The sequence below is a fragment of the Myodes glareolus genome, chromosome 4, assembly GCF_982192425.1.
Source record: "Myodes glareolus chromosome 4, mMyoGla1.1, whole genome shotgun sequence".
In the NCBI taxonomy this organism is placed as follows: Eukaryota; Metazoa; Chordata; class Mammalia; order Rodentia; family Cricetidae; genus Myodes; species Myodes glareolus.
Window position 1 is genome coordinate 53,522,442 of NC_142029.1, and position 14,275 is coordinate 53,536,716.

The 14,275-nt window shown below is 44.2% G+C and overlaps 1 protein-coding gene across 1 annotated transcript in view; it reads left to right on the top strand.

Annotated features, from left to right (window-relative positions):
- Positions 1-14,275, top strand: part of Slc9a9 (solute carrier family 9 member A9) — a 551,770-nt gene that overhangs the window by 240,296 nt on the left and 297,199 nt on the right. The window contains exon 7 of the mRNA XM_048452510.3: positions 12,415-12,553. Within this exon, the coding sequence (XP_048308467.3) occupies positions 12,415-12,553 (139 nt within the window). The remainder of the gene's footprint in view (positions 1-12,414; positions 12,554-14,275) is intronic.

Sequence of the window (14,275 nt, forward strand, 5' to 3'; positions counted from 1 at the left end):
AGAATCTTTGATTTCTGGACCCCAAGCAGTTTGTGAACATACAGGCTGTGGCTGAGGGCCTCGGTTCTAACCTGAACTTTGCTGATTGCTCTCCATTCCAACCATCGCCAAGCCTTCCAGGTACCTCTTCCCCCGGCTGCAAGCTGTTTCAGACCTGCGGAACCTTAGGCTCCCAACTCCCTAGCTCACTGGCTTTACAAGGCGAGTGTTGGCCTTTGTGTTGAATCTTTGGCTGAAGGTTTTATACGACTCTCTATTGCTGGTAGTGGGGGAGTTCTGTTAATGAATATGTTATGATAAGCTGTGTTGCTGAATTTTAAATAGAATTTACCAGAGATGACTCAGTCTTCTCTAAAGTATGTACTTTCTAGCAATTTCTGGACATATAACTTAAGAGTATTAGGTAGAAGAGAACTTTTGTTTGGTAAGCTTGGTTGATCTTCAGGCTCCATGCTCGATCTAAAATTCGAATGTGTGGATCCCGCTCAAATGCTTTAGTTTAAGATGATAACAAGTACTTCTATCCCAAACATAACTTGAACTGAAATTCTCTGCAGTTCTAAAAAGATGGATGTTGAAATTTACTTAAACTAAGCTGAGATTTGGGACCCAAATGCAAACTTAATTGCTAATAAATGGGAAGGCAGTGGCAGGAGAGATGGTCTGAGTGAATCAGTTGATCAGGGCAAATATTTTTCCAGGGGTTGCCTTCTCTGTCAGCTGTCTCGGGCCGCTGTTTGGAATCAGAGAGGGACGAATGGAAAGCCCCCCAGATTGGGAAGGCAGCTAGTTGTCTGTGAAATGGTCTTTGACCCAGACAGAGGAACGCAACATTTCATTCAGCCACTCACCAGCCGTGTCCTCAGCACACAGCACTTGGGGGACACTTGGGCTCCAACCCAAATGAGCACCATGTCTGATTCTTCTTATCTCCGTGTAGCATATAAGGAGCGGTGAATTGGCTGCCCCTAGGAAAGCAGACTCCAGTGGGGTCATGCTTCATCCCTTGCTCATTGCTATCAACAATTCCTCAAAACGTCATTAGACACTGTTCATAAACGTACTGTCTTCCATGTATAACAGCAGGATCTCTGTGATGTGTCTTTGTGTCGCTGTGTTCCCGTCCCTGGCAGAACAGTTAGAAATTCAGCTCTGTTTGGTTGGCAGAACAAATGGGAGTCCTTAGTCCTCAGTCATTGTTTAAAATGCACATACCTCCGATTTGTTCAATACTATCCTGGTAGCTCTATAGGCCTCGTTGAGAAAAAGTGAAATTCAGTATCTGATCTAATTGTGTGTATTGCTTATTCCATCTTAAAAGATTCTAATAAAGTTCTGACACATTGATGGCAAATCTTGACAGTCCCCGTGGTCTTAGAAATGGTCCTTAATTTTGACTAATTTTTTTCAGGGGAAACATGATAAAAGAGGTAGTAGTTATCTAGTGATGCTAATACAAATATTAACAACTGTAAAGTCGACCTCTCTGAGGAGCTTTTCGATGCTCCAAGTGTTACATCCGGATGCACACATCTAATCCCAACCCTGAAAGAAATATTACTTAAACCTAATTTTATTTCTATATTTTGCTCTGACAGCAAGATATAAAATTGTTATAAGGAAACAATAGTGGTTACATGTCGCAAGCAGGGTGAACAATAGGTGGAATGGAAGCCAGAGTTAGTGTTGACAGGAATATCAGGAGACATGGATACAGTTATTGACTACAAAGAAACGGTCTCTATTAAGAAATCCTACACATTGGTGGCCAGATTGGAATGGATATTTTAACTATCTTGATCTTTTTCTCCCTTGCAATCAGGACTAGAAGTCCTAAAATCTTCAACTTCTTAGAATGGTCATTGTCTCGCTCCTATGAGGACTGTTTTTGCTGAGTCATTTCTTTGCACACTCCCAAGTGGTGCATCCAGATGTTTCCCTTCTTAGTCAACAGCACAGATGCCTAGCAGGGAGACCTAAGTTGAGAAGCTGGTGCCCCATGGCTGTGAATCAGGCTGGGCCAAGGCTTTCCCTCCTTTGAAACTGTCTGTGTGTAGAATGAGAACACTTTCTTCACTAGGTTTCTGAGAGGATTAAAGACAATGAAGGACATAAAGTCTCTTAATCTCATTAAGCCATAGCTTTCTCACCTACAAAATGAAATAACAGTGCACCTGCTTCAGGGGGTTATGGTGAGGCTTGTATGAAATAATGCTTACAAAATGTTCAACATGACAAGTTCTGGACAGGAGTGAGGGGTATTTTGAGTCCTCTATTAACCTGAAATGAAAGAGAATCTGACTCCATTCTCTGGTTTCAGACTTGGGGATTAATACTTGCCTGACGTGCACTTGTTTATATTATATTTTCATTTTTATTAGGCTTGCATTGTGAGTGGCTATTGACCCACATTTCAGTATCTTTTCTGTTTGACTCCAAGTTTTGCATATCACACGACAGTTGGAGCTAAGATTTTGTTAAGGAGGATTAATGATACAGAGTAGTTGGAAATGGGGAATAAATTCCCACTGGCACACAGGAATCCTGTTTCCTTTACTCCCCTCGACCCCCATCTCTCACCAAGGCCCATGGCACTCAAATTCCTATTTCTGCTTTAAAAAAAAATAAAAAAGAAGAAAATGGACATTCTAAGAGTGTTTGCAAGCTACTTTCATCTCTAAGGCTATCTAAAATTCACTTTCAATATTAGGTATGAGAGAAATTTTCTCAAAGCCGACAGACTAATTTAATTCTGACAAGAATTTTCAGGCTAAATTGCAAAGTAATTTAGGATCGCCTTTCAATGAAAATGCACACATAATTCACACACACACACACACACCCTCCTTATTAAACACTTTTAAACTTGAGAGTTCTTTGTGTGTGAAGTTGGCATTTAATGGATCAGAGCCACTTAGGAAACTGCCAAGGGCGTGATTCTGTGCTGAACTTCCTAACTGTTCTTGATACTGTTTGATGCTGACGAAATCATGACACCCTCACTGCGTCCTTTGAGAGACTGATCACTCCTTTCTGACTGTGCCAGTCTTTCCAGCAGCTGTGTGTCCTGCCTCTTTCCCTGGCAGATGTGAAGGAAGAAGGAAAATAAGTCAGTGACCCTTCAATGAGCAGTTTCCAGGCGCCATGTTAACAACTTGCAAGTGCATGGGTTTCCTTGATAGCGCCCTGGCTAGGCATGCTTCGTTTTATGGTTAAGCATCTCCAGCTTCAGAGACCTCAAGGCTCTTTTGTAGAACCCATCCCATTCTTGTTCAGATCTAAGAATCAGGACATTGTGAAATGGAATATAATCTAAAATATCTTCCAATGGTATTTTACCGGCAGGCTTTATCTTCCCTACTAGAAACATGAGGCCAGTCGTTTCTCCGCGGGGCCTCCCATCCCTCCTCTTCATGGTCACCTTTCAGACGCTTGCTGTACCTGCTCCTCTGATATCCATCTGTCCTTTAGCCTCTTGTGTGTTCCTTGGTCTCCGTGCTCACTACCCCTGTCTTTTCTGGGATCTTGTTCCGGGGTTAGCCTCTAGCTGCTAGGTTGCTGAGGAGAGATCTGACTGCTTCAGTCTTTGGCTGCACTGTGATGTCAACTCGCCAGCTGTCCGACTTCCTCTGGTGGTAGAATATTCTGTACCTTTCCTCGGCCCTCCAAACTCTTCAGCGGCCACCCGTTTAGCCCTAGAGGAAAATCTTAACGCTGACTTGAAAGACTCCCCAAAAGTCAGTGACATGCCTGCTCTAGCCCTGCCTCATATTCTTTGCAAAGACCTCCAGCCTTAGTGACTCCTTGTGACTCCTCTGACCCTCCCCGGATGCTCTGCTTCAGAGCCCAGGAAGTTCTTTCCACTCACTTCCCTCACAGTCAGTCTCTGGCAGCCTTTCTGCGCAGCACGCACGCCCTTCATCACGCCTCCCCTTCCTCTCAGGCCACCTCAGCTTCTGTTTAGCGGTTGTCATTCCATCATGTGTTTGTTTGTTGAGCTGTATTCATGTTGTCTTCTCCACTGCAACGTGAGATCAGCTGTGCTTTGTCCCTGTTGTGTCCCCAGTGCTTGGAATAATGTCTGCACACAGTAGGGGCAATGAATATTTGTTGGTAGAATGGATCAATTTGGCTTGTGAATGCATTATTCACGGTATGGTTCTGACACAACTTCTACTTCCCACAGAATTGTCCTTGTCTTTTTCTCCCGTGGCTGAAATTAGAATGACAAGATGTTATTTGTCATGGGCCTGGAAAATCACCCTCTGCGTATGAATCTGGGCTCCTCGCAAGCAATCATGAAATGATGCTTCAGAAACCGAAAGAGTTAATTAATGAGCCTCCCCTGGCACAGCCCTCTGCCAGGCCCCTTGGCCCTTGAGAAGGTGAAACCCTAGGCTTCTAACTCATGCTCAGTGAACTTCTGGCCAAGACCTCTTATTATTAAGACAGCTCTTCTAACCTCCCGGGGTGCCTGGAATGCCCCCAATTCCTGAAGCCATTATGTTTTACAGCAGGTTCTCCTGACAGAACTTCATCAGCCTCTGGCAGAACATAAGCCCGAATAATGGGCAGGCAGACGCCAGAATGAATTCCAATGTGTACACACAATTCTTGGCCCCATAAAAATCAATTCCTTATTCATAATTAAGCAAGTTCCCTGGGAAAGGGCACGTTGGTATAGTTATTAAAAGATAAATAATAGATAAGGATCCACTTGTTTCTTGTTCTGTTCATCTTTCTTTTCTTAGTACAAAGAGCTTTAAACGCTAACTAACACTGTAATTAATTCTTTTCTCCTGCCTGGTCCCCGTCTGTGACTTACAAGTCCAACAAAATGGAACAGCTCCTAAGGAAGTTCATGGCTATTTCTGGGCCGGCTGTATTGCTCTTTTAAAATGTGTCCCAAAGAGCAGAAGGACAACCGAACCCTAGTTGAGGAGCAAATAAACTGCAAGCACCTGACATTAAATAACACAAGTCACAGGAGTGCTTGTCTCATGAACGTCGTCTGGTTTTTCAGACTGGGTTAGAGACTCGGTTGAAAATGCAAAGGGGCTGCAATGGGGCTCCGTAGTGGAGAGGCCCACGCCTGCTAACTGCTGAATTCAAGGGACCAGACAGAGCCGTGGGATGAGAAGGATGAAGATGTCTCCATAGAGTTATAGCATTGAGATGCAATGATGCTGCCCTTCTTCATAGGAATGCTTCCTCTCTCCTCAACCACATGCAAGGGGCTCCCCTGAATCAGCAGACAGCTGGAACTGCCTGCCAACTCATCCTCTAATAGAGAGAGAGCTAAGTCCCCCTCTAAGCAGTGCCAAAGAAGAGAATTCTTGGTTATGGATCCTAAGACCATGGGGCACAAGCACATAGGGACTGGTACACTTTCTGTTCTAAAGAATTAAAAAAGCAGGAGCCAGCTGAACCAAGACCCGTAGGCTCCCTGGTTTGCTGTATTTGGAAAGCAGGTGAGGTCAGCTAGTCAGTGCTGTCCCTTGGCCTAGAGGACTTCCCAGGGGAATCTTCTGAGATCGGGAAAAGTGGGAAAGCCACTGAGGCCCAGCAGCCACGAGTTCAAGCCATGAGGATAAACAGGAATATGTATAGCTGGCAAGGAAAATGAAGACTGAGTTGGTACCCGAGAAAGAGTTCTCAACAGCACATCAGCTGAGGTTTCTGGGAGAATGATTCAACAGGACGCAGAACGAGACTAGAGCGTGGCTTGCCAAGAACAAGAGCCAGGCACACCCTCTAGCACCCACAGAGTGCCAGCAAGGAGAGGACCTTGCTGGTGCTCATCCCTTCAAGAAACCACTTGGTGCCCTCTCTAGACTTTTCTGTGCGGAGGGGAGGAATCCTGCTGTGAAGGTTGAGGTTTAAAGCTGGACTTAACTAAGTTTTAATCAAGAAAAGCAACTGAATGGTGGAGTTTGACCAAGCCATCATTCTCCCCTTTGTACTTATCCAGCACAAAGGGGAATTCGATATCATTCAAGCAAAGCAGTTCTAGGGGGGAAAACCTAGTTCTTATTTTCATTGCAACTGATCAAGAACTCTTGTCAATGAATTGGTGTCAATAGTTTGAGTTTCTTTGATAGAGATCAAAATTTTGAAAGAAAAATGGAAAGTTTTTTTTAATATTTTGGGCTATAGTAATAATTTTCACATATTTTTTAATGATTAAAGTCATGGAAATTCTAAATGGGACACAGTATGTTCTCTTAACATTTTTTATAAACTTTCGAGTGGCATTGATTCAATGTCAGCAAAGGAAGTGAGAGTAGACTGAAAGGTACAGAAGGAATTTGTTCTAAAGACTTACCTGAGTTGCAGGGGGACCATGCAGGGCACAGTTAGCTGCATATCTGCCTGGACCCTGAGGCCATCGCATGGCCTGTGGTTTCTATAAGCAACTGTGTAGCAAAGTATTTGAGGGGCTGCAGTGAAGAATATCAAGAGCGAACAGTCTTGGAAGCTGAGAGGCTTGACTGAGCTATAACAGTTTGGCAAAGGGTGACTCAATATGATCCAGGATGGAAAGGTGGTCCAAGTCGTGGATGGGGCCAATGAGACCATGCTATTCATATATATATATATATATATATATATATATATATATATATATATATATATATATATATATATCTCCTTACTATCTATACTCTCAGACTCGCTCAGTCTTTTTTCCCACAGTATCTCTTCTTCCTTTCTTTTCTTTTTAGCTCCCCCTCCTTGCTGCCTCCTTTTGTACCATGAACTCACTATATGCCACAGAATCCTCTGTACTAAATACTTTGCATGCACCAGTGATTCCTGTCCCTTAGAGATCTAGACCAGGGGATAGTCAGCAAAGGCTTGGTTCCATATAGATGAAAGTTTTCATGGGACATCTATTTTGAAATCCTTCCTTCAGAACTAAACCAAGAGAGAAAATGAAAGAGACACAGTCAGAAAAAGAAAAAAAATGAAATTCATTATTTGAAGAAGGAAGATTTCCATAAGAAATTATTATCTAGTTTCTTCCAGGCACCAGATGCCATTTGAAGGGCTTTAAAATGTCGAAGCATTTAATTGTCATAGCAACCCTACGTGGTGGGTACTAGTATAATTTTATAGAAATGGGAATACAAATAGTTTAAGTAATTTGATCAAGGTCACACAGCCAATGAGACAGAGCCAAGGTCTATTTCAAATTCAGATACTCAGTGCTCCCCATGCCACCGAGACTTTTCATTTTAGGACCATTTTATTATAGGCATAAGAAAAATTAGTTATTGAGAAATAGTAGACAGAATCTTAGTGGTGCCTGTGAATCCTAAGTGGTACATTGGAAAATAAAGACCCTTATTAATGTCGTTTCTTCAAGTTACAATACTTCATTTATTTCAAATTTCTTAGGTAGAAAGGCCTGTGCGCATTTATTTCCCAGTTTCTGCTGAGCACTCAGTTCTTGAACAGGATAAATCGATAACCTAGACTTATTTCCGTCTTATGAGATGAATATTTAAACACTCCTGGGTATTTCTGGTCATAATATTTTCAAAGCTATTGGTTCCATTCTCTGCGAAACTCTAGTGACTATGGACACCAACTTGTGCTGTGCACAGTGCCTCTTCAGTACTCTGAAGGACGGCCAGTGAACAGGTACAGAGAGTCTATTTCCTTTTCCCTTCTCTTGTCCTTCCAATGTTTTCACCCACTAATGATTCAGTCATCACAATTGGCACAGGGGTCAAGTCACGAGAGCTGAAGTTGCTTAATTACTCTGGATATTCTACCTAAATCTTGGGCTGTTTCCAGCTTCTAGATCTATCTGCTGTACCCAAGACAGAGGCTTAGTGTCACACCTGGAAACCAGAGCCCAAAGGGATGTCTTTCCAGGACCAAGAATCTGGAGGCCCAATTCTCTGGAACCTTGAGAGTTTAGAGAAGGTGCCTTCCTGGAGACAGCGAGCTTTCGCTTTCCGCCTGCATCATTCTTCCCCAGAAGCCAGGTGGCATCACTGCTAGGTTTCATCCTAAATAGAGTTTGGGGACCTTCTTATCCCCGGGGAGACCCCTGCCCAGCCTTCCAGGACAATGTCCCTTGATGCAGTTGATCAAGAATTCTGTGATGAACGCGACATCTTTGAGACAAACTGCTATGGTGCCTTATCCCTCTAAACCCACTCATATGACTGGTTCCTTTCTAACAACCTCAAGCGTGGACAGGAGGTCAGCCACACCCCTCCTGTCCACTCTTGAAACAAAAGCTTACTTCATATTATAGAACTCTGCTCTCTGCCAGAGTGAGACTTGAGAGAGTTCTTCGCAGGATGATGACAATAATGGGCAGAAACAATTTCCATTGAGTCTCTGTCTGAGTGCACATTACTAGCACTTACTTAGTAACCCTGGAATTGACAGCATCTACATAGGGGTTTCCCATGTGCTTCATACACTCACAGGTATGGAGAGATACTTTCATCCCTATTGACCAAGTGATGAAACAGAATTTGAATATGATGACTTGGCTCAGGTCTTCAAGCAAGAGGTGCTGTGACATGCGTAACAAGGCTCAAGAGTGATTCTCAGAGTTGGACTAAGAAATCCAATAGTATCCATATGACTACATCTACTCAATGCCTAATAGAAATCTTACAGGGATAGTTCCTTTTAAGAGTTGACATTTTCAAGACTCTATCTTTCATTTCCTTCTTTCTTTTTCTTTTTTCCTTTCTTCTTTTCTTTCCTTCTTTCCTTTCTTCCTCCTTCTCCTCCTTCTTCCTCCTCTCTCTCTCCTTCTCCCTCCCCTCCCTCCCTCCCTCCCCCCCTCTCTTTCTCTTATTGCCTGAGATCATCCCATCATATTTAGCAAAGATTTTCACATGCCAAGCACTAGGCAAAGAGGAACAAGACTTAAGTGAGGTTGAATAATGCTTAGCATGTAGATGAGGAAGCCAACTTTGAACACAGGTTTTCTTAAGGGGGCCCAAGCATTGTAGCTAGTACCCGCTGCAGCACCCACTCACTTTCATCTGATCAAAGGCTCTGGTACCCCAAAAACTATTGTCTTAAAGTGAATGTAGCAATTCCACTGAACTATTTTCATGTTAGTTCTTGTTTTCTCCCAAGGAGTAGTTTTGTTGTTGTCCTTTGTTTGGTTTGTTTTTTAATAAATAAAAAACAAAATGGTCACATATAAACTGACTAGCTATGTGACTCTGATTTCTTTTTTCTTCAGCTACTGTGTTTTAGTTAACAGGGAGGGAGCCCTGAACGATGAGCCATAATTGACCCTGTTTATCTCACACACAATTAAAAGATTAAAATTATAATGTAGGCATAAGATAGTGAATGCTGTATAAGTGAGCACCCTTCTTCAGAACTATGGCTCTGAGAAATGCCCTGTCACCCAACTCTCCCTCTCCATGTAGGTTTTTGTGCACACTCCTGAGTTCCAGCCATAACCAGGCAGCAGCTATGCCTTGAAGGTGCCCTGAACTCCCCTATCTCATTGCCTGTCTTGTTACTCCCTCCACTGCCTGGAGTAGTCTTTCCTGATCAGTCTGTTGACTTGACATCAAATACCGCCTCCTTTATTCTGAAATCCTGCATCCTCTTTTGTACCATTCAATATTTTATAGCTCTCGCATCATCGCGTTCAGCACTGTGCTTGTCATCCGCATTTTAGGATTTTCTGCTTAGAGTGGCTTCTGTGCACCAGCAGATGATTGTTGAACTTGATCTTGCTTCCATTCTGTGTGCTTCTCCACCTGTCTCCAGTAGCCTGCACGTAATGTCACCCGGCGTAGAGCAGGCACCTGGTGATTATATTCTGGGAGGACTTATGACCGACAAATCCAATGGACTGCCTCCCTGGACCAAGGGCTTTTATACCTTTCTCTTCTAGTAAGGCAAACATCATAGAGAAGCACTTGGAGCTCAATAAAAATAGGCTTCATCCTGTTTGGTGGACAGAAAAAGGACAACATGTCCCAAAGAGCATCCTTTAAAATCAGTGGGGCCAGCAAGATGAGTTGAGATCACACATGGGAACTTTTTGTTAATGTACATTTACTCACATCTGTTATAAAAATATATTTAGCATATCAAAGTTAAAATTTTATATGTATTCTTAATGAAAGCTTTCATACCTGGATAAAAGTGAAGTTGGTTTGAGGAAAAGCAGCCCATAAGTCATGGCACAAGGTGTCACCATCTGTCACTGCGGATACCAGGAGTGCCCACAAATAACATTTCCAGGTAGATGGTGCAGGCAGAAGTTTCCCTGTCCCATGACCACTTCCCAAATAACTGACATGAAGATTCAATATTAACTACAAATGCTCGGCCAAGAGCTTAGACGTGTTCCTGGATAACTCTTTCACTTAAAGGAACCCCTAATTTTAGCTATGCTTTGCCACGTGGCTTGGTACCTTACCTCAGTACGGTAAGCCCATCTTGATTCTCTCTGTATCTGGGGTGACTCTCTGACTCTGCCCTTCTTTCTCCAAGTAGCTTCAGTCTGATTGTCCCAACTAACTTTACCCTGCATTGCTATAGGCCAGTCAGCTTCTTCATTAACGAATGAAAATTATACGTAGCCACAGTGTACAGAAGGATTATTACACACACAGCAAGACGGAGATGGGGGTGAAGAGGTGCCAGCTCAAAGGGTCAGAGCCACTGATACAGCCTCCAGAACTTTAGAGTTATTTCCAAAGCTCTATATATTACTCTATATTAGTTAATTAACTAATTAATTAATTAAAATACTTTGAAAGAAAGGGAAGGAGACTCTCTTTCACGTCTCTTCACAGAAATGGAGATTTGTGTTGCGGAATGTCAGGGTGAACTCTAGCTTCCCCAGTTCTAGCTTCAGCTTTCCATCAGTCCTGGGGTTTAACACCTTTCCAGGGCTGGCAATTACGATGACTCACAGGTGTGTTTGTGCCTCTGTTTTGCTGAAAGCCTAGCATCCCACAGAAGGAGGAGCTCCGCAATGGCACCCAAGCCCCACACACACCTCAGGGCTCCCCTCACCACCATTCATCCTCCTTCTCCAATTAAGAGATCAAAGCAGAAGGGTCCAGCCTGCTTTGGGGGTTTAAAGGCATCCATAGAAACGCAAAGAACATTGAAAAGCCCCACCTTTCCTTACACATCTTCTCGAGGGTCTGTTGGAATCCAGCCCTCCTTCTGGCTCCTAACTAGTGTCGCGAGGCAGAGAGCCAGGGCAGAGAGGTAGCAGGCTCCAGCCATCCTGGCGTGAAGGACTCAGTTACGTTCTCTATAATCCTGTATAATCTCAGTCAGCATGTGGGCTTTTTTTCCTCTCCACACAGCCACGAAGTCCTTTCCAGAATTCACTGCCAAAGCCTTAATTTTTTTTTTACTAATTTTAAAAACTCCATGTTAAAATTAAAACTATAAAAAATAAAAACTCTAACTTCGTTAGTCTCCCTAGCCGTTCGGGTTTAGTGCACCAGCTCATTTTAATGCTGCACTGTGAGGTGTTTATAGTCCCTGATATAAGACACACCTAGTCCTTCTTATTAGCATACTAGGATTTGAAGCTTCCATTAAAAAAAAAAATCAAATAGAGCATCCTCAGAAATATCTACGTAAGCCAAGTGGGATGGTTCATGCCTACTGTCCATTTGGGAGGTGGATACAGGAGGATTTCTCTGAATTGGGGCCAGGCCAGGCTACAGAGTAAAGAAGACCCTGTCTGAAAACAAACAAAGAAATTAACTAAACAGGCTGCCTGCTGGTGGCTTGCATTTCTCTGGGGAGCTCTGTCTATTGGCACAAGAACTAGATGTGAGAAACGACCTTGGGTGGCTGTTGCTATTTCTCTCTGTGGCAGAGCAGGGGCTTTGCCTGTCCGGGGAGTTAATACTGTGGGGTTCTGCACAACACCGGGGCTCTCTGTCCACAGGGTTACACTGGAGAGAGGAATGCTTTGTGGCTTATGACAGGATCATGGCAGAATATTTTGTGCATGCTGTGATTTGTATCGCCCATTTGTGCACAGGCCATAAAAGGGCACTTTTTATCAGGGACATTTGTGAATCTGTAACAGCACTGAAGACATACGGCCACTAAATAATTCACAGCTGTCTGTCGTCTCAGCAGATTCCATACACACCTACCATGTTTTAATGCCTAGTTTGCTCAGAAACAATATTCTTTACGGCTCTCCCGATATACAAATGTTTACTGACTGGCAGCAGTCTATGGATACCGTGGGACTGGCCTGGAAGAGACAAGGAACGCTTGCTGCTCTCTCTACCTCATTCCCCTCCCCCGTTTTTCCCCCTTCGGTTCCTCTCGGCAGCACCCAGTCTCGCTGGAAAGGGTGCCTCTCCGAGAAGGGAGTGTGCGACTCTGGCTGCCACCGACTAAGCTACCTTTTCTCTTTTTCAGCTCTATATCCATCTATAGTCCCAAGGAGAATCCCAACGCGTTTGACACTGCCGCCTTCTTCCAGTCTGTGGGGAACTTCCTCGGGATCTTCGCTGGCTCCTTCGCAATGGGCTCCGCGTACGCAGTTGTCACAGCACTGATATCCTTTATCGCTGTGTGGGAGCCCGAGACAGTGTAGAGTAGCCAACAAGCATGAAGTCTTTCAGAGGCTGAATGGCCTCCTCAGCAGTGAGTGGTGAGACCGGTTTGAATTCGATACAACACTGCTGAAGCCCCAGCTCTGGGTGACCATGAGTCACTGGGTCAGGACCAGCAGCAGAGGGGGCAGGTGCTTTCTCTTAGACAGGCTTAGAAAAACTGGCACCTAAGGATAGTTGTGAGCATGGACACCAGGACTGACGATGTGGAGGTAAAGAGAAAGAACTGAAGAGCCAAGGTCCAAAACAGAAGAGCACCAACTATAGTTGAGAAAGTCGGTGAGTTCTGCTGTCAGTCACCAGAGGATAGGACGGGCCAGGACAACGACCAATAGGGGTTTTAAATGCTTCACAATTGTGCTGTGCCGGGGGAATGAAGAAATGATGGTCGCTACATGTGGCTTCCTTTTATGTCCTAGTCATTAGGCGGAGCTATGGTGGAGGTCACGTGCTGTCTGGACTAATGCAGTCATAACGATGATGGAAACACCGACAGAAGGTACAGCATGTGCCAAGGCCTTCCCAGGGACCCTTTTATTCGAATCCACCCCATTGGACATGTTATCAATGCCCTCTCTTGACACAGAAGGTTAAGGAGATAAGGGAGCTCCCATACTAACTGTGTCCCACAACAGTGAGAATGAGCATGGTGGTATTAACACCAGTTGGAGTTTACTGGGAATGTTGGCACCTCTCCACTACCCTAAGCATATTCCTTTTTTATCTCAGACACTCTGTACAAGTATCCTGGAAGGTAGATCCTGGTTTTGTTCTAATTGTACAGCTGAAGAATCTCGAGCAATTAAAGCGAAACAATTTGACTGTGGCCATACAGCTAGGGTGCTTCAGGGCTAGGATTCAAAACCAGGCTTTGTACCCTGCTGGTAGAGATGAAGAGGGAAACTCGGAATCAGACCTCCCATCAGGCTGGTGTGAGCAGGACGTGTTGGACATAGAAGTAAGCAGGCGGGTGTGGAAAGGGAGCAGTCCTGGAAGCTGGAAGTTGACCAGAGGTCAGGTCACATCTGGAAGAAAGAACCTAGAGCTAGATGAGACAGGGGCCAATGAAATTCAGTGCTCCATTATCACACGGGGGTCAATTATGTGGCGCTTGGCGGTTTTAGCCAGCTCTATAGGCAGGCTGTAGAGGAGACAGGTGTACACAGCTGTCTGTTTGCCCCTACCATGGACACTGTGACCACATTAAGATAGTCTTCTCTGGTCAGGTCCTCGGGCTCCAGGCTTGCACTTCAATTCGGACCTAAGGAGTTCCTGGAGGAGATTAAAGGAAGGGACCTTCTAGCCTACTTAGATACGCCACTCTGATCACCAAACAAGTAGAGGCCTTCCCTTTGCAACAAACCGAAAATGTTGGGAGAGCAAACCTGAAGAGAAGCAAAGCCTCCCTCCTAACCCACAAAGGGGGATGCCGGGAAGAACCTCAGGTAAGCGCCTCTTTATTCCACATGAAGAATGACATCAAGATCGTTCAAGACACGTTTTCAGGGAAGATGTTTTGTCAAAAGAATTTAACCTAAACCACCAACAGAAAAATGCACATAGCTCTCATGGCATGTCAATGCTCTTCTGAGTGCGCCATTCTATACAGGGGCTGGTGGCAAGGATCAGATAGTGCCAGCATCTCATTCTCCCCCAGAGAATCG